This window comes from Myiozetetes cayanensis, unplaced genomic scaffold (genome assembly GCF_022539395.1).
Source record: "Myiozetetes cayanensis isolate MyiCay16 unplaced genomic scaffold, myiCay2020 scf9, whole genome shotgun sequence".
Classification (NCBI taxonomy): domain Eukaryota; kingdom Metazoa; phylum Chordata; class Aves; order Passeriformes; family Tyrannidae; genus Myiozetetes; species Myiozetetes cayanensis.
The window spans coordinates 32,284,018-32,307,504 of record NW_026088185.1 but is presented as its reverse complement, the minus strand read 5'-3'; the positions used below and the strand labels follow the sequence as shown (position 1 = coordinate 32,307,504).

The 23,487-nt window shown below is 44.1% G+C and overlaps 1 protein-coding gene across 4 annotated transcripts; it reads right to left on the bottom strand.

Moving 5' to 3' along the window:
• Positions 1-128: 128 nt before the first annotated feature.
• Positions 129-22,831, bottom strand: RAB3GAP1 (RAB3 GTPase activating protein catalytic subunit 1). 4 transcript variants are annotated; one of them, XM_050340429.1, is made up of 25 exons: positions 22,780-22,831; positions 22,642-22,697; positions 21,696-21,771; positions 20,337-20,469; positions 20,022-20,100; positions 19,256-19,375; positions 18,459-18,624; positions 17,621-17,720; positions 15,184-15,265; positions 14,310-14,378; positions 13,564-13,637; positions 12,766-12,858; positions 11,196-11,365; positions 10,795-10,893; positions 10,304-10,476; positions 9,262-9,316; positions 8,611-8,976; positions 7,423-7,560; positions 5,989-6,216; positions 5,430-5,526; positions 5,241-5,344; positions 5,016-5,131; positions 4,168-4,270; positions 2,679-2,699; positions 129-1,374 (listed from the first exon to the last, which is right to left on the bottom strand). In XM_050340429.1, exons 1-25 carry the CDS (start codon positions 22,795-22,797, stop codon positions 1,138-1,140), a joined length of 2,973 nt encoding a protein of 990 aa, XP_050196386.1. In that variant the 5' UTR covers positions 22,798-22,831; the 3' UTR covers positions 129-1,137. The 4 variants fall into 4 exon arrangements, 3 of the variants coding, with proteins under 3 accessions (XP_050196386.1, XP_050196387.1, XP_050196388.1); XM_050340430.1 differs by lacking the exon at positions 2,679-2,699 and having other exon boundaries at positions 22,780-22,812; XM_050340431.1 differs by lacking the exon at positions 21,696-21,771 and having other exon boundaries at positions 22,780-22,794.
• Positions 22,832-23,487: the final 656 nt, after the last annotated feature.

The following is a 23,487-nucleotide window of genomic DNA, read 5'->3' as shown; positions in this document are numbered from 1 at the left end:
CTTTAGGGCAACACTGGGACCCTACTGTCAGCAGAACTCCACTCTCTACACATCATGTAGTCACAGTCTAAACAATGTCCTTCCTGGGTCAGATTATCATGCAGGGAGGGAATGGAAAAGCATGGGAATACTGGGAGCCAATAATAAATTCATATTTATTGAGTAATGTCCACAATACTGTAGCTGTTTGTACATTTCGTTGTGTGAAGTGATGCTGATTTTTTGCTGATTCTCATCCAACACATGAAGGTCACTGTGAAGCAACATTGGCACGAACACGTCGGTGTCTGACGGTACCGGGGGGGTGAGGGGCCAGCAGGTGACAGAATGTTCCATCCTCACAGCAAAGCCACGGGGCAGGCAAACAGCCTCTGGAGATACCAGCAGGTTGCTCACAGTGAGACACCTCTGCAGGGGTCATTTCACACAGCTCTGGCCCTTGCACCAGGGAAGGGGATAAAGTTCCCCAAACCATCCGTGTGGGCTCTCAGGCTCACTGTCCAGTTCTAGCCCCAAATGTCATTATTCCTGTTTGGGAGAAGCGACAAGATCTTTTTGGACAACAACTGCAATGCCAGGAAGGCTTGGCATGAACTACAGTGTAGCATATACTTTAAATAAAAATAAGGGTCTTTTAGAAGTACTTGAAATGTAGTGATTAACCAAAACATACTGGGCTCTGTAATTATGATTAGCAATAAATATAAATTACTTATGTTTTTAGATCAATTTAAGTAGACTAATGTCACCTGATAAAGTTTGATCCAGAAGTGCAGAGCAGCACATTCTGTAGGAATTTCAACACGAATATTTGCACACAGCCCATTCACGTCCATAATTAACCAAGCTAATGCGAAGAAAAGAAAAGATGCTCCCTTTGGGCAGAAAGGAGGTTGCTACATTTTCTTTCCCGAAGATCTGACTGAAACTACTTGTGAAGCCGTTCCAAACCTCCAAGCTGAGTTGCTGCAGGCACCCCTCAGGGCTGCCAACTCCAGTCCTCGGGAACAGTGCACGCGGTGTCTCCTCAGCACAGCCAGTCCATCTGCAGCATTCCTTCCTTCCTTCCTTCCTTCCCTTGCCGCGGGAGCGAGCCCCGCGCTGCTGTGAGGACACGGAAGATGAGGGGCCGGTGGCTCAGAAGAAGGTGGTGTCGGCGGAGAAGGCTCCGGCCAGGCGGAAATCCTCCCTGGTGAGGACGCTGTACATGCGCTGCGGCAGCGCCTTGGAGTAGGGCGCGGGCCGGGGCACGGCCGAGCGCAGGATCACCTCCCGGCCCGTGGGAGGGGGGAACTCCGACTGCACCCCCTGCCTGCGCTCCTCCGGACAGCCCGAGCGCCGCAGCTCCTCCTCCAGCGGCGGCACCGCCGGGACCTGGGGACAGAGCACAGGCACGGTGACACGCACGGCCGCTGCCTCCAGGCACGCGGAAAATACTTCTGAGGAGGAGCAGAGGAAGGCCAGAAATGGAACGCGCCAGCGGGCTTTATGTGCGCGCAGGGCGGGGCGCCGATGGGATGCCGAGACACAAAGCGCACGGAACCAGATGGAAGAACCTGCACGTGTGGGTGGGGAAGCTCAGCCCGGATTAAGCTCCTGATGTTCCGGCAGTGCGAGTGAGGGTTGTGAGCAGCGGGAACGGCCCCTCCTCAGCTCCCTGGGGAGGCCAGGCCAGCCTCCTCTCCAAAATCATCTGTACCACCACTGCAGTCCTGACCGTCACCTGCCTGTGCAGACTCACACCGGCTGCGGGGGGAGTGCAGAGCAGAGCAAGGCAGCATCTGAACCACCTCCCCCGGTGCTCATTGCCTCACACTCAACAGCAACACTGCCCCTGCACACTGCAACAAGGGCTGGCCTGCCCAGTGAACATTCCCTAGTCACATACACCTCTGGATACACCCCCCTAACAGCACTCCAACAGGGTCCTGCCCAATTTCAGCATGTACAGCTCCAGCTTGGCACTGTCACTGAGGTTTGGCAGAACCTCTGGATGACCCTCACGGTCCCTCAGAGCCGCCCCTCTGCTCCCAACCCTCTCCCACACTGAGGAGTGGGGGTCCTGGCACTACTTGGCTCTGCAGTTTGTGCCACAGAATTCACCATGGACACAGCACCACTTGTTCCCACAAGAACAGCTCGAGGAAACCAACAGAGAGGATGCTCCCTGTGCTGCACTTTGTGGAATTACCCCAGTTCTTCCCCAAATCTCACTGTACAAAGAGTTCCATAGTTTCAGTAAGTCCTGGTATCAAGAATGCAAAACCCAGGGACCGTCCATCCCCCCAAAACATCTGCTCAACGAACAAATAGTGATGGCAAAAGAGAATATAAAGCATGGTCACATATTTCAGCATCAGAAAACATCAATATTCACTTGAAGAAATGTTTTTGTTTGCATTTTTGTTTGGTTTGGGAACGGGTTTGTTTGTTTTTGTTGTTGTTGCTTTTGTTTTTTTATTGAGAGATTTCACTCTCTTTTCACTACCTGTTATTATGCTCTAAAAATAAAGTCTGTGAATGCAGAAAAAACCATTCTGGAAACACAAAGTTATTTTTATGCTTAATACACGAACAACAGTACAAACTAAATCTAGCTGCTGTACTAGCTCTATCAGAAGGTTCAACTCTATGCAGCTTGGGAAGATGAGTGGGAAAGGAGGGACAAAGTTGGTTACCTCATCAGAAGATTCAGTCAGCTTGGAAAGGGATGAGAAAAGAACCAGTGATGAAAGACAGAAACAAAGGCAAGTCAGAGGTGACTTACAAGAGGTTAGGAGACTGCAGGTTTAAGAGACATCATGCACTCTACTTCCAAGAGCATGCACTGGCTACCACAATATTCCTGAGAAAATCTGAGAACATAACACATTAAACACGACTCAGAGAGGAGTCCAGGATCATGAACAAGGAATTCATTCAACTTCTGTTTACCCAACAGCTCTCTACCTAAATAAGTCATGGCAGATGACACACAAAGGGGGGTTCGTAGCAAGCTGGCTTCTGTCACACCAAGAAATCCTAATGAACAGTGACCAGCTCCTAGTGGGAAGCATCTGTAACCTGCTTTAGCTGCAAAACAAACAAACCCCTAGAAATGCACACACATCTTTATCAGACATTAACCGGGAAACCTCAGCTTTGAAACCCTGCCCCAGTGTTAAAGAGCCAAGTGCACAGGTGTGCAGGCACTGACAGGGCTGTAAGTCAGGCTGGCTGGCACCTTGAGGTTTGCAAGCAGCTCTTCCCTAGAGACTGGAAGGATAAATTAAATGTTCTCATTTTCATCCCTCACAATAACCACGGTCTGTTTTCAGAATGGTCCTTTTTACGCTGTGTTGCAAAACACAGTTTATTACAAAGGCATCCACACCTTAGAAGTGTTTAACACCCAATCACAGTGTTTTCCCAGCAATTATTCCCAAATGGAATGTCAGGCTCTAAGATGTCTGCCATACTGTGCTACCTTGTTATTAGCACTGCAGTTAAATTTTAGTTAGAGAACTCGATGCTGTGAGCAGAAACCAAAGGGTGACTGCAGTCCATGAGGTTTGGAAATCAATACTTTAAGGCTTATTATTACAAACACTGCTTCAGAGAAAAAAGGCAACATTTGCATCAACATCAGCAAGGGAAGGGGCTCCAGGAAACAGATGCAACACTGGCAGTAAGTAAGTAAATGTAGAGTCCTACTGACAAAGAGCTGACACTTGCTAAGCATGCCAGTTTCCACAGAAGTCTCAGTTATTCCAAGTATATTCCAAGTATCCCCAGTCTAAAAAGTTACTCCTTCTAAAATATTGAATATTATGACCTGTTTCTCTACGTCCCTGTGTGAAACAATCAACCCTTGACTGTCCTTGCTGAGACAGGAATCTGTGCCATGACAACATAACATTACTGGTTACCATTTGAAGACATTAATGACACCTCTGTCTCCCCAGCTGCTTCAGCTGTTTAACATCCCACATCAGTGAACTCTGCCTTTGTCTTGCAAGGCTCTGTTATTGCCAAACCCACGTTGAACGTCACAAAAAACACCTCAAGCACATTTATGACAACACATGCACGTGTGCAGACAACATACACTGGCATCATATGAAAAATCATTGCTTCACTCTGCTTAAATCAGAAGTGTCTGCAAAGCAACCCAGAGCTCCCTCTTACCCTCTGAGCATTCACAAACAGCTTGTGAATGATGCTGCCAGCAGGTCCTCTTCCTGCACCCACAACTGACACCTCCGGCTGCTCCAGGAGACAGTTTACAAACCTGGTGGAACGAATCATTGCAAAGGAAAAGGGAATGTTTAATCCTTGGCTGTATCTGGTTTGCTAACCCCAAAGCCCAGAGCTGCTTCCTGGCAGGAGGAGGGATCCTCCCCTGAGCACCATTTGCACAGGGTGACAAGTGGCAGCTACTCTCAGTTCTCCGTTCTGAACCCCTCTGAACCCCCAACACGTCCTACAAAAACACCACCTCTTCCAGCACAGCAGCAACAAGCTCATGTGGATTTCTTTCAACATTACTTATTAGTCATCTTGAGCACTAAGTCAATAATCTGCCAGCAGGCAGTGATGCAAGGAAGCTACCTTGTCACTTCCCATTCACAGCTCCTCAGTGACTGGTTTCACATCAGTCAGGAGACAAGAACAAGAAAACATAACTTTGGAGGGGAGTACTTAATTCCATATTTACAGAAAACACTAAATTCCTAGTCCTACTTTTACTTCTGTTGTGACAGAATTCATCAAATACACCTTTTACCTACACAAGAAGTAGATGAAATCCCCAGAACTAACAAGATAAACCCAAATTCCAGTCAAACAACCTGTATCACATGTTTTCAAAGAGCTGCTCATTTAGAGGAGCATTTAGGGTACCCACACAACATCCATGATCTCAGGACAGGGACACCTAAATATGATTCCTTAGTATTTCTGTATCCATCTGTCCTAAATTTTGAAAGCACAAAAAAAGGGCATCAGAGGAAAAACAAGAGAACATCATCAGTCACCTCTGTAGATCTTCTTTCTCCTCCTCATTTTCACATTTCTCTACCCCAAACTTTGCTTTCAGAGACCTTGCCCTGGCAATGATCGCTTCCACACTCATGATCTGAGCGATGATCTCCTGCAGGAGTCGGATAAAAGTGAAAGTTAAAAACATGGGCTTTCAGCACTCCCATGAACAGTGCAAAAGTCTCTCAGATTTTCAGCCCCAGCCAGTACAAAAGCCTTACTTCCAACTTCTTGTCCTCTGGATTGGGGAACCGGAGCACTTTGCTGGAATGAGAGATTATCTGCTTGATTATCTTCTTGACTGAAGAGATATCTTCTACTGCCTCTGTTAGAAGGAAAGAAACAAAATTGTAATTATTGCATCACTGCTCACCCCAAAACATCTTAATAATTTATTAAACATTATTTACCTTCGTCCTTTACCTTGAGTACAGCTGCATGGATGATGCAAGGCAGGAGGTGCCTCGCAAGGTCAGCTGGTTTCTGAACTGCAAGGTAATGAAGTACCTACAACATTAGAAAACTGAATATATTAGTGATCAAAACTACTTCCCAAAGATAATGTTAGTTAGGAAAGAGGAAAGAATGGAACACTGCTGTAAGACAGGACCTGGTATGTAGTTTTACATGAATCCAGTCCCAATAGGTAAAATAAGCGTTAGGAAACTAAAGTGTTCCTGACACATACATGCAGGTAAAAATCTGCTTTATTTACTAATTATTATTATTATTCAAAGCACCACCTCAGATATACCATCTGTGGAGCCATGCTGCACACACTCATTGCTTTAGGTACTTCCATAGGGCAGCAGGGATTTCCATCTAACCCTCAGCCACGCCCGTGCAGTTCAGTGACTGCGAGGACACAGCGCAGGGAGCAGCCAGGGCTGGAATTGGAATGCTGCAGGAGGAAGGAGCAAGGGCTGCTGCAGCACTGCAGCTCAGGTGTCACCAGCACCGAGCCCTCACCTTCTCTGCCTCCCTGGTGTCATCAAAGAGCCTCTTCTGCCTGCGTGCCGGGATGGGCTTGGCCGTCTCCCAGGCCTCCACCCACATGTTGCTGGGAATCTTCATGCGGGCGCTCAGCTCCCCCCTGATGACTTTATTGCCCTTCTCGTCCAGCACCTCCTCCTCGATGTAGTCCCGAGGCGAGTACCACCTCACAAAGTCCTCCAGGCAACAGCCGGGGTTCGCTGCCTGAGGGAGGAGAGCAGAGAAAACCTGATCCTGACAAATCCTAGGACAAACACAGCCTGGCTGGGAAGTGTAAGATTGGTTTAGTGGGGAGACAAAACTCGGGGTGTTCTGTCCACAGGCACCAAACTGTACAGCAGGACAGAGACCTGGCAGGGGGAGGAAATGAGGCATTAACCAAGGCGATGGCAAGGGGAAAACCCACATCATCATCATCCACAACAAGAAAACCTTTCTTATCGCCCATAAAATGTACACTCATCAGCTCAAAAATTACACTGTTAACTTAAACTTCCACCTGGTACCTGATATATGCAATAAATAGGAATTTTCACAAATTCCCTTATGTATAAGCTTATACCATTAAAGACCTGGATGAAAACAGCCCAAGCCTAAAAGAATCACTGGGCTGCATAAATATATTTTCAGCACAGACTTTCCAGCTTTTAACACTCCAGTGACAAAATTCACCTTCTCTTCCTCTTTTACAAAAAAAATCACCCCCGAACAAAAATAACTTGATTTTTCCTAGATGCAATGTCAACACTAATAAATACATCCATATCCAGAACATAAAGGGAAACCCAGCTTACTATTCAATGTGCCTATCAAGAGTGCACTTGTGCTTCAAATTATGGTTCTATATTTTTGAGTTTTCAGATCATTTGGACCACAGAAATAAAACTTCTACATATACCTCATATGCCATGACTCACTGCTAATAACTGGTGTTGGTATGTTGTAAATACTCTACAGTACATCTATATGCTTTTATTATCAACACTACAATAATTAAAATAGTTATTTCATTCAGAATCTCTAATCCTTTTAGCTTTCAGCTCCTCTGATGACAGCAGTGTGTGTGCTCTTAGCTCCCTCTGGAGAGCTCACACAAGAAATGGAATAAACTGCCCAAAACCACTCCCAAACAACTGCTTTAATTCCCAATTTATCAACTGTATGTCTTCTGGTTTTTTCCCTTCCCACAGACATTGTGCAGATTCACTGGGATGTTACATTCATAGATTTTGATGTGTTCCAAGAGTTTTAGCAGTAAGGGTTTATTTTCAACTTGAAATTATTTCGAAACTGTTTGGTGGAGGAAAAAAAGAAACTCGTCAGAAAAACCTTCAAAATTGTTCAACACAAGCAAGGGGGACAGTTTAATTAAAGCAAAGCAGTGTCAGAGAACTCTCCAAGCAGCAGTACCTTAAAAGACTCCATGTCTGAGAGCAGGCAGGCGCTCTGCATCCGAGCCCGCAGGTGAGCGCCTTCGGCTGAGGTTCCCAGCTTTGCCAGCACCTCAGACTGCTCCTCCAGCAGATCCTCAGTCATGGGGGCTGGTTCCTGCAACATGGAACAGGACAGGGTTACACAAACAGCCCCTCCTCATCTCAGCCCTTCCCAAGGAAGGGGCAGGAAAAAGCTCCCTGTCACCAGAAGTCCACTCGGCTCCATTGGTACCCAAGGGAAATTATCAGAACTTTCTACTGCTTGAACTGTTCAGCCAAGCTGGGCATGTGAATGTAACACCAACAGAAAGAACCTAAACAGGAGCTAACCTGAGGATGAAGGAATGACATAAGGATATACTGTTAAAACACCAAAACCCAGAGGAATTCCAGGGAGTGTTTGACTGTCACTGTTTTGTTGAGATGGATTAAAATCCACCTAAAGGTAACACAGAATTTTTGCCTTTGACAGTGTCACCACATAATTAATTAAGAACACTGTGCCTGACTACACTCTGCTCATATGTTTTACCCAAGCAAAGTAATATTAATTAAAAATAATTTCTCTCAAGAGAAAGAAAAACCTTGCACTCTTCGTGCATGGTTGGTTGCAAACTGGTTCCTGTGGCACCACTGCTTCCTATTTCATCCCCAGTCACTCTGCAGGAAAGTCTGGGGACATCAGGGAATATTTCTAGGTGTTTGCTGATAAACCTGCTGTAGAGAATGGCACCAAAACTGATGTCTATGGTCTTTTAGATACGAGCAGAGAAGTTAAAAAAAAAAAGAAAAGACATGGCAGCAAACTGATCCTTATTCTGCTCAGTCAGCTAGAAATCTCCATGGTGGAAGGAAAGAAAGTAAGGGGGGGATGGAAGATGCCTCAGGAACTGATAATAAAAAAAAACATCAAATTTAAGGTAGACAAGACAGCTTAATTCTTATTTAAAGAATTTGTTTGGAGTGAAATGTGGCAAAGAGACTCACTCTCAAATAAAACAAGGAGTACATGAGATATCAGCTCAATGGCCCTCATGGAGTTTTAAAAATGAAAAGCACTCAGCATTTCAACCACAGATAAGGCTGTACCTGCAGATATACCCAGCTGCACAGCCCTGTTGTGGGAGAGCTGTGCTGCACATGTGGCTCAGCTCTGCTCCCTGACCTGTGTTATTGGAACGTAGAGAGGCTCCCCAGGGTGCAGCAGCATCAGCTTCCCGTGTGGATGCAGACGGCCTTCTGGTTTGATGTTCACAGGCTCTTTGTTGCCTTCTTTTGCTCCTCCCTTCTTTCCATTTTCCTGTCCATTTCCTTTGAGGTCTTCTGTGTCACTCAGACATTCGAAAAATTCGTCTTCGCTGTCGCTCCATGATTCCCAAGACTTGCCAAATTCCTTTTCCTTATCAGGGTTGTCTCCAGAGTGTTCTGCTCCCTTTGCACCGTCACCAGAAGCACCAGGTGAACGATCAGACACGCTCCCCCTTTTCCCCTCATCTCTTGCTTTCTTCCTTTCAATGCAACAATTTAACATCTAACAAGTTAAAGCAACAAAAAAATAATTGTTCAGTGATTACCTCTCTTACAGAAACAGTCATACAGAAGAACTTGGAGAACACCTGAAAACATCTTACAATTCTAAAAGATAAACAACTCCACTGAATTTGTTGCTATAACAAAGATTTTTCCCAATAAATTAATTCCACAACCAAAAATACAAGCGTAACTAAATCTACAACAACAATATATTTAGCTAATAACTGCTTTAATTTTGACAGTTTCCTAAGAGAAAAATCATTCTTAAATCTGGGATATTTACCTGGAGTTTCTGATGCAGTAAACAACATCTCAGATCTGGAGAGCCATTAGCTAATCTAACAAAAGGCAGAAGTGTAACCATTATCAATTATAAAGTTGAATCTTTCACACATGTGGTCTTAAATCATACAAAATCTAAAAGAGGGGCAAATACCCACATTGAACCCACCCCCATCACTTCAACTACACAGCTCTTCTATGGCCTCAGGAGACAAGCCCAGAATTTAAACTACATTTATTTCCTGGAGGTTCATTTCAGAAGCTCAGAGATCATTCACACTAGGGAGTGCATTTCCTGGCCAGTTTTCCATTTGGAAGTTAAAAGGGTAACTGTTTACAAACAGAAATTAAGCATCTTTGACTAGTTTTAAAACTGCAATGATATGTTGGAGTGATTGCTGCGTATTTTACCTTCTATTTTATCTATTAGTATAACCATTCCAAAGTACAAATTAGTGAATAAATGGCCAGTTCACCCCGTTAATAAAAAAACCCAAACAAACCAACCAATCAACCACAAGAAACCACAACCCCAAAAGCAGGATATATTATTGCTCTGCATTGATACCTCATCTTCCCAGAGCCCTTCACGAGGTCTTCAACAAGCTCTGCTGCAGCAGACAGAGCCTGGAAGGGCTGGAATACCTGAAAAGGCAGGAACTTGGAACAGCTTCCTCACAAAAGTGGTATAAACTCCAGCACAAAGCAGAGGTGCTTCTCCCTCTATCAGCTCCTTCCTGTTTCTCTGAGGATGAACTGGGAGCCAAATGTTCCTTTAAGTTTTTCCCCCCTCCTCATTCACCCAGTGGAGGGATCTCTAAGCTGAGCTTCCACAGACACCTGGGAGTTTTCAAAGGAAGGCACAGATGCTTTTCCCTGCTCCCTGCCCTTTCTTGCACTAAGGAAGTAGGGTCATAAAAATAAAGGGTGGGATCTGCAATTAAAAACCCCAAACCAGTACGTTTCAAATTCTCAGTGGACTCTGCTCCTGGAACAAAGAACATTTCCTACCACAAAGGACCAACAATACAAGAAGATCTTACCCTGGAATGAGGTAGTTGTTCTCCCATCTGTAGCGCATTTCCAACACAAACTCTTGCCAAAGATGGGCCACCCCTTTTACTCCTCCATGGTAGAAGTTTATCATACAAAGACACAAAGCTAATTTGTAGGTCAGACTGTCAGAGGGAGCAGACTTAAACTGGCTGAAGAGATTCTAGGTAAGAGACAAAAGAAAGCAAGAAATACAAGGAACAATGGCATTTTTTCCCAAACTATGTAATCTCTTTAGCAGTACAAGTGGCTAACCAACATTTTAAGCCTGTAAGTATAAGATACCAAAAATTACAGCCTTTGGAAGAGAAAGAAATTAGAAGGAAAAAGAAACAATCACTACTTAGAGATTCCACAAAGATAAGTTCCTCTTTCCAAAAGTTACCTATTACAAGGTGTAGGGCAACCACAGCAAAGTCTGCATGAACACACACACTCAAAACTGCTTTCTCTCTCCTGAGTGACAGTCAGTCAAACTTACATAATCTTCATTCTCTGGAGGAGGATTGTTTCCTGCTGAAGTGCTGGCTCTGCTTTCAAATCCATCTGCGAGTTTGTCAGCAGCATCGGGAAACAAGAACTTAAAGAAAAGAAATGTAACCTCCCATCAGTATGGTTTTCCTGCTTTTCCCACTTTCTCCCTAAAGGCACTGCTGGCTACACACCAGCAATCCCTACAACTAAAACTGTTGGCAGAGTTCAGAGTCTGTTTTCAGTCCTCTTACATTACACAGACTTACAACAAGTCGGGCTGTTTCCAGCTGGTAATTGCAATCCAAACAATGGGACTGACATCGGACACCTTTTAATCTGCTCTGGACTATAAACCAGATGCAGCAGTGCAGGTGTTACCTGATTTCACAAGCAGGAGTAGTCACTTACCAGAAGGATGGTGTTCAGCACCTCGTTGTTTAGAGGAGACTCGTCCACACCTCTGTGCTTGCGGATTTTTTTCTTTGCACTGTGAACCATATTTGTGACGGATAATTTATGGATTGGGACTGGTGCTGGCTCTGTGAGCTTGGACAAGGCATGGCTGATGTCAGCAACTTCTATAGAATAAAATGAAAGTAATCAGAATGAAACAAACCCCACAAACACTTGACCATCCCTCTTTCAAAGCTCACCTGTCTGATCCAGCCTTTTTATCTTGTACTGATTTTTAACCCTTTTTTAACCAGAGCTACACTCTGTGCTGTCAGGTTCCATCCTGATACTCACTGTCAGCCAACACAAGCAGCAGAACAAGTCACAAAAGGAGTCCCAGAGTGTCCTTGGTTTATTTTACCAATGAAATGCAGCCTGAGCTGTCTGCAGTCACTACCAGAGCCCACAAAAGGCTGCTGAAGAGCCCATGTTTAAATCTGGTTCACTCACCACACCAATGAGGACACTGGAGGGAACACAGGCAGCTCAAGCCTACGCTACAGCTTTAGATAAGCCTGAAATAAATCCTCTATTAATCACTAGATACCTGACCTTACATGGTGTTTTAGAATCCTCAGATAAACTTCTCAAATCAGATTTTTTTTTTTCCAGATTTGCTGCTGGTGAGCTTTAGAATGTCTCTTACAACAAACTGAATGAATATTGTTAAAGAGAGGGCAGGCAAATTGAAGTGAATAATTACCAGCAGCTTGAAAATGCTCATCTTGGCAAACACTGCAAGAAAATTAGAGCCAAGCAGAGCTAAAGAGACCATGTCAAGCCCCCTACTCAGTCTAACAGCTTTTTAAGCTGACTGGTGAGCTCCTTCAAAATTTACATCACGTATAACCAAAGAAAATACATTACAGGCCATAACTGGAGGGAAGCAAAGGTGACAAGCAGTAGGAAAGAAGGGAATGTTCACTACATACAGCAAGAAAAGCAAAAGAAAGGGACAGAGACATCAAAAAGATGTCAGTATCTGTACAACTGGGATAAAGTTTCACCTGCTGCTCAGACAATTTGGGAGGTTTTTAATTTTGGGGGTTTTTTCCTTAAAATTCCTTAAAATGGAGAGGATGATGGCAAAGCCTTTCAAACAGATTAAAGATTTTTTTAGAACTTGCTGTTAAACATGTACTACAGATTACATCAAAAAGGAAAAAAGAAAAGTGGAAAAAATGAAAAGATATGAGCTGATACAGACAAATGGGTTTGATGTGTGATCAAACCCGACTCCTGTACATTTATAGTCAAATTTTAAGCTTCTCTATTCCAGTGAGAAAAGACACACAACTCTAACAGAGGCAATTGTCCTCTGGGACTTTGGGAGCTCAGCTTGCCTAGAATTCCTGAGAAATGTCACCATGCAGCACTGGCCAGGAAATTCCCAAGAGTAATACAGAAAATGCATAAGAGTTGTAAGTATAAACAGCAACAGATCTTAAGAAAAGGGATAAGGAAGGTAAAATAACAGGAAATGATTAAAAACAAGTAACACAAAGCAGCAGGATTTAAGTTTTACCTTTTCCTTCCTCTTCAAATGCAGACCTCCCAAGGATCTCATCGGTCGACTCCTTCCGGCGGCAAAGCTTGAAGAACTCCGTAAGAAAGTCACCTGTGAGAGGAACAAAGTCTCTCCATGACTCAGTTAAACATCTCACTCAACAATAAAGCAGCTCTCCAAATTACACCCAAAGGACAGTGATTTTGATCTTTTTCATCTGAAAGAATGTGATCACTTGTTCTGAAGCACAAATCTCTTTAAACCACGCCATGATTAAAGCTCAGGGAAATTCACCCCCTGGCAGCATCAGCCACCTCTGCAGAGCACGGCTCTGCCTGCAGCTGAATCCACTTCCTCACCCACAGCAAGAGGAAACTTGGAAAGTTTTGAAGCCCTTTTCCCCACAAGCTTAAAGGCAAGGACAGACAGGAGTGCAGCTCTCCAGATGTACTAATCCTCCCTGTCAAACAGGCTGATTAAGCTGAGCAGATGGACAGATGCAGAAGGCACTTGATAAAACGGAAAGATTCTAGGAAATGTACATTTTCACAGAACACACAGAGGAAATTCTTGTTCTCCGGAATATCTGATGAAATAAGGAAAGCAGTGAAGTTCATGGAACACAGAGACAGAGTAACCTACAACAGAAACTCATGTTTTTGCAAAGCTTGAAAAAGAAGCCCCAATTATTGTCCACTCAAAAAAATAAGGGGAATGAGGAAACAGAGGTTATCAGGTAGTCACCGGTTCAACCCTCACTTCACAACTCAGTAGCTTAAAAGCCCTAAGGGAAGACAGAAAATTCTGATGTCTTACCCAGTAGACACTGAGGGTTATCTGCTTTTCTGACTCTCACAGACCACTGAGGGGCTTGCATAGGATCCAGGTCACTTCAAAACAAAACAAAACAAACTAAGTGCCACATTGCCACCATTAAGTTTGTAAAAGATCAGTACCAAATCCTCCAAAAATGTATGGTCATAGCCAGTGAGGCCGTGGAAGCCACAACATGCACCACGTTACACAGGAGAACATGACAAACAAATGCAAGCAAGAGTCCCTGTTCTCATGTAGGTACATGACACACAGGAAAAATTCAGTTAGAACTAAATTGTCTTCTTTTGAAGTGTATTAACGTTGAAAACTCATTTCTGCATTAATTAAGAAAGAAGGAAGAAACCCAACATGGTTTATTCCTCTCTAGCATAAAACCTGGATGACAGTTTTTGGGAGAATGATGTCAATCAGTGAATTCTTTTTGCTTTCCATGCCCCATTATTATCTTCTCCAAGAAATAACTTCCAAGTCTAACATGAGAGTATGCTCAAAAACAGAGCTGTGTGTTCTGTTGAGATTACAACACAATATTTTCTCACACAGCAATGCATGTAAAAAGCAGGTGTTTTCCCAAATGAGGTGTTCCATCAGCTGACCTTGCCCCACTCCTCAAGAGGGGTTCTTTTCCACACACAAAGCCACACAGAGTGTTTGAGATGTCACTAAAATGCAGCAGTTAAATGAAGCACACTGCTGGATATTTGCAGTTCAGACAAAATACTTACGAGTACACATCATTGTCCACAACGATGCCTTCTGCCAGGTGGGGCCACGTGGTAGCCAAATGGAGCTCACTGAAACAAAGCAACATTTCAGTCCTGCAGGGCTGGTAGAACACGTTCAGCTGCCCTGAACTGCCTGCAGCACTGAACGCTGCCTGATCCACCCACACAACACTGCCTGATCCACCCACACAACACTGCCTGATCCACCCACACAACACTGCCTGATCCACCCACACAACACTGCCTGATCCACCCACACAACACTGCCTGATCCACCCACAACACTGCCTGATCCACCCACACAACACTGCCTGATCCACCCACACAACACTGCCTGATCCACCCCACAGCACTGCCGATCCACCCACACAACACTGCCTGATCCACCCACACAACACTGCCTGATCCACCCACACAACACTGCCTGATCCACCCACACAACTCCTGGCTTTGCTGAGGGTCACGGGGTGTTCAGAAGGGCACACAGGGGGACAATTCAGTTTGTAGATCTGCTCAATTTAAATCTTCTACAAACATCAAGGTTGAGAGCAAGTCCCACCCTTGAACAAAGAGAAATGATTTTTAAGGTTTACCTTCAGTTAATTTCGACATAATAATTTCAGAGATAAATGGAGTACTCCAGAAGTTGATGGTGCTAGACTTGATTTGAGCAGAGCTTCAACTCTGAATATCACCAGACAATTCTGCAAATGGTCTCATTTGCTACTAAACCATGTTTCTGATGAACTGGAACAATTAAATATCTGTCAGGGACATCCTGAGTGCTAGGTGGGCAAAGTTAAAATTTGAAATGATGTACCTATAAGCCCTCCATTAAGGAAGTTATAAAACAGTTTTCTGAACTCTTGCTTACCTAATAGGATCCTCACAGGCACCAAATGGTAGCTTGCCGAATTCAAGGCCTCCAACTTCTCCCCCAACTAGAGCATCTATATCTGAAGAAAAGCCAATACATTTTCCATGTGAAATTTGTAGAATATTTGAAGCAATATATCACCTTAATTTCCCAGTGAAGACTGTGGCATGTAGGATGAGTAGAGAACAGCTGAGCAGCCAGGGTGGCTGAGCACTGAAAACACCATCCTAGCACACAAAGTAATTGCTGCCAACACAAACTGGGAAGCAATCCTGCAATAGGACATTCAAAAAGACAGATCAAACTCTCCTAAGTCGTGCTGAGGGAAGGTTATTCCCTTCACACAGACAAAGAGGAGAGCTGCAAAGACAGCCTTAAAGATTCAGTGTTGGCACAAGAACAGACAGACACAGAAGTGCCATAAAAATATTTGGGCAGCAAATCAGTTCCAAGAAGGAAAGGAAAATTCCAGAAGAGCAACTCGCAGAGTGAAAAAAACAACCAGTTTTAAAAGGTTGACAATTTTGTGAAAAGAGGATTATGTCTCCTACAGCTAAGGACTTAATCAAATTACCTGGGAGATTCCTTGTAATCCCATGTATTTAAAGATGCCTCCCAGCATCCTCAGCCACTTCCCATGTTATATTCTTCAAATACATAAATCAAACCCAGACAGCCTTCACTGAACAGAAATTTGAATGGATAATGATGCACTGTAATGCCATTATGGTAATGCTATTACAGCATCTGATCTGTCATTTTAAATGCATCTGGTAAACTGTTTACACACAAAACAAGGGAGGTATTAGAACAGATAAAGTATTTGGATCACTTAATTACATAATTTCCTCTTCAGAGTAGATAAAAGACACACCTAAATTTCTTTTCTTTGAGCTAATTGAGTGATAGTAATGAGGTCCAGGTCTAGTTCTCTGCAATACACTTTGGCACTGGCTCCCTTAACCAGATCCCTCTCAAGGAGAAGTTATTCAAGCTGCTCAAATCAAGAAACAGGATCAAAGTAGTACCACTCATCCACCACAAACCAGGGATCCTGACTCAGTAACTACAGCAAGGCAGAGACACCACACGAAACACATTTCTGTGTCTGCAGATACAGTAAAAGAATAAGCTCTGCAGAATTTGTTTCCCAAGTTCTTTAGGTAACCTTGGTTTACTGAAAGAAGGAAACTGTGATTTAAAACAGCACTGATTTTCTCTCCCTAAAAAGCAGGACTCTCTTTAAACATATGTTCAACGCACATTCCTTAGCCACAAAGCACACAGAACCAACCTCACTACAGATTTCTTCAAAACACACCTTTCATCAGGGTACCTTTTTTTAAGCAAAGGAAAGCCAAACAATTAAATAAGGCCACACAGAGTTCCCTCTCTCTCAGTGCTGCCCTAAATACTTCAACCTTGTTATATAAAACCACTACCAAGTCGAGAAAAGAACTTGGGCATTTTAACTGCTCCACCACCTTGTACCTACATCACATCACTAATGAAATGTATGTTAAGGAGGAACTAACATTTACCTTCTTCATATAGGTTTGTTTACCTCTGAGCCAGGAGAAGTTTATTAGTTATTTTTTGATGCTACCTATATAGAAATAGGTCTGTTAAAAACAAATCCTTGATACCCAAGGAAGTATCAGTGTCACCAGCAAGCAACAATACGAGAGATCATTTTGGGAGTACCAAGTGAGCAGCTACCTCTGTGTTTCCTAAACAGCATCATTATGGCATAAACTTGTCAATTCTGGAGTATGAGCTTTAAATTCAAGACTATACATTACTTTTCCTGGTTTTCCACTCAATATGAGACTACTATAATAAAAGACTTGATCAGAAATGGTTCATGTATTGAAAAAAAGTACATAAACCAAATGCTTGGCTTACTTAACACTCTATAAACAATAACAACAAAAATCCAAAATTTTACCTCACGTGAGGTCCATATAACACTTTCTGCTTTTCCCATTGTTAATAGATAGCGAAGTATTCAAATAAGGTACTTTACAGAAATAATTGACAAATACTTCCATGAAGTATTAGCACCTGCTAGAACCTGAATCTAAACATTTCCCTAAGGAATTCAGGGCAGAGTTCTCCACAGATTCACAGTCACCTTTTTCACTTCCCATATCTACTGCAATTTTAAAACTATCACTGCATCTCTAAATGCTAACAAACCCCATGTTTTTAGGCACAGCCCTACCCAAAACACCTGTCCCAACCATGAGGCACAGACATGATTTCAGAGGAGCTTTAAACCTGTGAGCCCAGCATGGGGACTGGGATTGGGCTCAGTTGAAAATGAAGCCTTTCCTACTCATGCAGAAAACGTTTTCATCCTTCTGGCAAGACACATCAAGAGCACTGACTGTTTGTCTTAAAACCCGTTATTCTGAGGACAGGGATCTCCTACCTGGTGGCTGCTGAGGCCAGAAGTACTGCTGCCAGTCCTGGAGCACGTAGGTCAGGCGGATGGCCATGCTGACGGGAGGCAGTGGTGTTAGAGGGCACCCCTGCAAGATATCAGAGGAGAAATTCAATGCAAAGAATATATCCTCTCAAACACACCAGGCTTGGACAGAAATGAGTCACAATAGCTTGTATCAGAGCTAATTTTAGCACAACTGTGACACCCCAAGCATTTGAAGGTTGAACCTGATGAACTTGGAGGTCTTTTCTAACCGTAATGATCCTGTGATTACTGGTAAAGCCACTGCTAAACACGACAATCACAGATAAAATGCAGGAGACATTTGTATGCTCCATTTGGCTGGTAATTCAAGTAACTCTGACCCAGAATGCATCAGGTTTGCATTAAGGATTTTTCTCCCCAGTGTTTTGCTCAGATTGCTGACTACCAATACTGGTTGTGTAGTGCTGCAGGCAGTCACACCACCCTGTAAACAAGCAGTCCATTGAGCCCCCTCACATGCCCTCAGGGTGTTCTTCACTCAACTTAATTTGGGGAGCTACAAAGTATCAGAATAAAAACCACCCCAACCCTCCCTTCTCCTTTCCAATAGCAAAATACAGTTTGTTTGGGCGAGGGGGAAGAGGGTTGTTACAAGGGAACTGTAAAACACACATTCTTTCACATCCCAGTAAAAATTAAATAGGGAAGGTGGTAACACCGAGGAACCAAACCCACACCAACTGTCCCTCTTTATGGTCAGACAGCGGTGAATCTGCGAGCATCCAGGCAATAAAATAATTATTCCTAATCTGGCTTTTACACATTCAGCTGCACTTACAATCTTGGTTTTGAAGATCTCCAGCAGCCCCGATAAGTGAGTGTACTGGCTGGGCACCTTGCGCAGATGGACCATCTCGAAGTCGGTCCGGACTCCGGGGCCCTGACATTCCCCGACGTACATCCGGCGCCACTTCTGGTGGATCTGCACAAACACTGGCACCTGACTGCGAAACCACAAACATTTCAGGTTGTTTAAAGTGTCACACTGCCTTGTAGTCTTTCAAACTCGCTAAATATTTCAGCATAATTTCAATGTCACGTCATATTCTTTGCAATGCATTTTCTCGTAGTGGAACACCCTTTAAAACACTTGACAGGGATCAAAGAAAAAATGCTATTAAAGTCATCATAAAGAGAATGCCTAACAAATTGTCATGTCACAGTCACAGCCATACCCCTGACTTCAGTTACCCAATTTTCAGTCTAAATCATTTTTGAGGAAGATTAGGAAGTTATCACACAGGAAATCCTCCTCCATAAGTTATATTTCCTATTGTTTCTATATTCTTTTTTCTATTGTTTCTGTATTTTCTACATGTTGTTTTTCCAACAACTTCTAGCAGCTTTTGAAAGCATTTAAGGTTTTTAAACAACAATTAATATAAACAACACATTGAATCAACCTTTTTAAAAATCACCATGGAAAATCTTTTAACCCTTCTCTAACAGTGTTATAGTGCAAAAATAACAAACCCTGAATGTATTTTGCTAAGAATTTAACACCTTTTCTTCACAAATGCAGCATGCCACAGTTTTACTTGGACATGTGAAAAGGTAAGAAATGCTTTCACCTACCAGCCAGTGTTCCCCAGAGCAATGGAAACAGAACTCAGCAGAAGGTTACACTTGGATTCACTCAAAACAGCCTCATTATTTGCAGCAGGAGCAATCACCACAAACTCCCGTAAGCCATACCTTGGGAAAGACAAAAAAAAGAGCGCATTTCTGCTCTTTAGCCAGCCAGCTGGAACAGAATTTTTAGCAACACTGTGACCTGAATAACCTAATTGTCACCAACAGACTGTGGAATCTGATAATTTGATGTGAGTAGCTCTGTCAGAGGGGTCAAGAACTGAGCGGGCAGGGGGTGCTGCACAGTCTGAAATCACAAACCACCTGAGCTCAGCAACATTCAAACCCTGTAAAGTGTTTGACTGTGAGGACTTCCAGGTCTACCAGTCCTGAGGCTTTTTACTTTATAATAATAACAGAAACAATCTCTCTGGAACAATGCTATAATGTGCTAAAGATCTGCATTACTAAGAATACAGCTGCTGTTTCTGAAGGTGCTGCAGCTTTCCTTTTTAAGAATGTATCTAAGCACCACATATATAAAGGTTTGGTTGATTTATGAAACTGAGATAAAAGTCTTTGGGGGACAAAACCCATAAGTAAAAATAGGTCTTTTTTTCCACTTCTTTCCTGTGTCCAGTATGAAGAATCATTTTACTTAAGCTTTAACTTTTAACTGAAAAACAAATACACAAGTGATTGTGCCAGCATCAGAGATGTCTCCATTGCTGTGCTGCTTTGCAATGGAGTCAAGAGGCAGGGCACATACCATCTCACCAGGCAGTGAGCTCGAGGGGGAAAGTCATTGTTCATGCACAGCAAGTCCTGCATTGGCAGGGGAAGGGCATCTGTGAAAAAAAAAAAAAATCCATGCATAAGATCATCAGCACCCATCCAGCTGCCTTGCAAATTGCTTAGATTAGCACTGGGTGAATGCAAAGCATACTAAAAGCAGAAATGTTAGATCACACCCATCGGATTTCACAAAATCTCACTCCGAAGCAAATCAACACACTGTGAATTCCACATTCTGACACTGCCTTTTGTCATATCCTTACAGGTATGGGAGGGAACGAGTAGGTACCTTCTGCCAGCTCTTCTTTCCCATCTTTGTCACTGGGCTCTTGTACAAGGTAATGGTGGGTAACTGAGAATTTGAAGTCCGCAAATGAAATTTCGTCTGATTTCTCTTCCCATGTCCCTGTGGTGAATATCCCCTGCATACAAAAAATATACTGTTTTATCAATGAATTTAGGTTAACATTCATTAGTATATTACCTACATGTTTAGTCATGTTTTTCTACTGCCAAATATTTATTCACAAATAGCTAAGCATGATTTAGTTACAAAAAAGCAACACTCAAAGCACTTCATTAAAAAGGTAGCTGGATGCTAAAATCCATGTTAATAATCATTCCCAAGGATCAGGTATCTCCCTGAGAAGTCTTCAGAATTAAATGGCAATAAAGGGACAGAAACATATTCTCATATCTTACTATGCATCTTAAGCATATGCACCCTCAATTTTGCCAGAGACAGAATTTTCCCACCTGGACTATATCTACACCAATCTGTGCAAATATTACCTTGATATTTACTTTGGATATACTTCCACTACCAAATTATTTTTTTAATCTTTAATTTGCAAAAAATCTGTAAGGGTAATTCATTTTTAAACATAAATACAGCATAGGATATTCTAAAAAAAAAAAAATCAGCATCACTGTACAGAATTCTATACTGCTACTGAAACAAAGCAACTTGGACAACCCTCTGATCTGTAAAGGGTATTAGGAGAGGTCTGGTCTAGCAAACAAGACATGTAGGAATACACAGACAGCTAAGGTGTAAAATTAGTTCATTAGATAACACAAGTTTTTATTCTGAATGCTCTGTACCCTGGCTAAAATCAAGATTTATTGAATTCCTCTGGAAACACAGTAGCCATTCTGTGCAGAACAGCTGAATTTGTCTGCACTGGGACACAGAAGAGCTCAGCAATTTCCTCTGCATTTTACAGGACTGGGAAAGCACCACAGAGGCTCTAATTAGGCTTTGAAAAAAATCTCGGCGATGTCAGAAACATTCTGAGTCACACGTAGCACCCTGCAAACCTCAGCCATGAGGACATGAGGTGTGACAAAGGCACAGGGCAGGGGGATGAGATTCCTTAAGAATTAATTTACAGTGCCTTCAATCACGTTTCCAGATTCAAACTGGAAATCACCAAGCCTTACACGAAGACTCAGCTTTATCAACAAACAGCCTGTTTGGCAGACGGCCCGCCAGTGAATTTACAGCAACTGTTCGTCAAATTGGCACTTTCACAAGTGATATTCCCTAATAAAAATCATTATCTGCCACACCTAAGAAAACAGCAATAGTGTGTATGACTAGTTAGCAATTCAAATGCTAAAAGAAAACTCAGAAGCAGTAACTGACCTTTTCTAGAGGTTTGCCTGAAGAAACCCCAATAAGTTTCCAGTCATTCAAAACTTCTTCTACTTTTGAAATAAATCTATTGGGGAGGGGAAAAGGCATTAATATTTACTGAATAATGAACTTGCCTTACAATTCATCTGCTCAAAAGCAGGCAATTTTTTGTCCTTACTATGGAGTTCCTTAAAAAACTCCAAAGAACAAACAAACAACACAAAAACCCACAACAAGAAGAAACACAATAAAACCAGAACAATTGCTTCCTTTTACAGATAAAACAGAACTCCTATGCTTACATTTCAGATTACAGTTACTCTTAGCAACTGCTATGACCATCTTTTGAGTGTTTGAAGAATCTCACCTTTTTCTTTTTTTGGTATTGCAGCACATAACATTTAACATATGGTCCTGTTTCGCTGCTCACAGATAAATAAACATTTGAGACACAACTACACGCTACACTCACGTTTAAAATGCAGCACTTAATATCTGTCTCTTACCATAAACATAAAAAGCGTTTAAAAAACCAATACATTAAGAACGCAAGAGCATTATTCACCTTAGATTTGTACATTGTTCTAACTTTCAAATAATTCAGGTACGAGATGACTTTTAATAATCAGGCAGCTCCTTCAAAAGCGTATAAGCCTTCTTAATGTATATATTAACCCCCTGCAGACAGATGTTAAACTGGGCCTTTCACTAAGTTCAGAAACAGCTCGACTGGAGCCTCTTCACCCACCCTCGGGCGCGGCCTGAGCAGGACGTGGCACAGCCGGGACGCGGCTCCGGGAGCCGCAGGGTGATCCCGGGTGCCAAGAGCGGCCGTGCCGGGGGGTCCCGGGGGGTCCCGGGGGGTCTCGGCTCGTCCCGGCGGGAGCGGCCGGGCCGGGCACGGCGGAGCCCCCGCGTCACCCCCGCCGTGGGCGAGGGGCGCGGCGGTACCTACCTCTCCCACTCCGAGGCGGTAGTGAAGTCCGTGATCTCAAACACCTCCGACTCGGGCTGCGGAGAGAAAGCGGGAGAGGCGGTGAGAGGGGAAAGCAGGGAGAGAGAGCGGGGAGAGAGGAGCGGGATAAACACTCACTTCGCTGTCCGCCGCCATCTTGCGCCGCGGCCGGGCCCCGCGGGCGCGGAGGCTGCCGGGAAAGCGGCGGAGGGCGGCTCCCCTCACAGCCCGTCCCGGCTCCCCTCACAGCCCCTCCTGCCCGGGCTCCTCCACAGCCCGTCCCGGCTCCCCGTCATGGGCTATCACGGGCTGTCTAGCCCGGGTGTTCCTCAGAGTCCAGTCCGGGCTCCCGCACAGCCCGGCTGCCCCTCACAGCCCGTCCAGCCCGGGCTCCCCCTCACAACCCGTCCAGCCCGGACTCCCCCTCACAGCTCTTCCCGGTGTGGCTCCCTCACAACCCAGCTCCTACCTCCCCGTACCCCGGGCTCCCCTCCCTTCATCCCCAGTTCGCGGCTGGCTCGGCCCCTCACGGGCGCTGTCAGGGGATGTCCACAGGCGCGGTCGGCTCACGGCGGGGGGAATTCTGCTCCCACAGACACTCCGGCTCCGTCAGGGACAGCCGAGAGGACAAACGAAGCCGGGTGTGCCGGGTAGCCGCAGGTGTACGAGTGACACAGCCCCTGGCGGCCGGACAGGGTGGTGTCCCCGGGGCTCGTGTCCCTGCTCCCGCCTAGCCCAAAGCCTTCCCCTCGCTTGTGCCTCCCCTCAGCCGTGTCCCGGGGGACGGCGGCCAAGTGCTTCTGGCATCCAGCAAACCATTTCCTTTAAACACCCTTTCAGCTCAGC

Coding starts and splice junctions, on each gene's coding strand:
- RAB3GAP1 (XM_050340429.1), bottom strand. Junction 20,101..20,336: donor GAAAGAAGAGCTGGCAGAAG/GTACCTACTCGT, acceptor TTTTTTTCACAG/ATGCCCTTCCCCTGCCAATG. Junction 10,477..10,794: donor CTCCAGAGAATGAAGATTAT/GTAAGTTTGACT, acceptor TCTCTTACCTAG/AATCTCTTCAGCCAGTTTAA.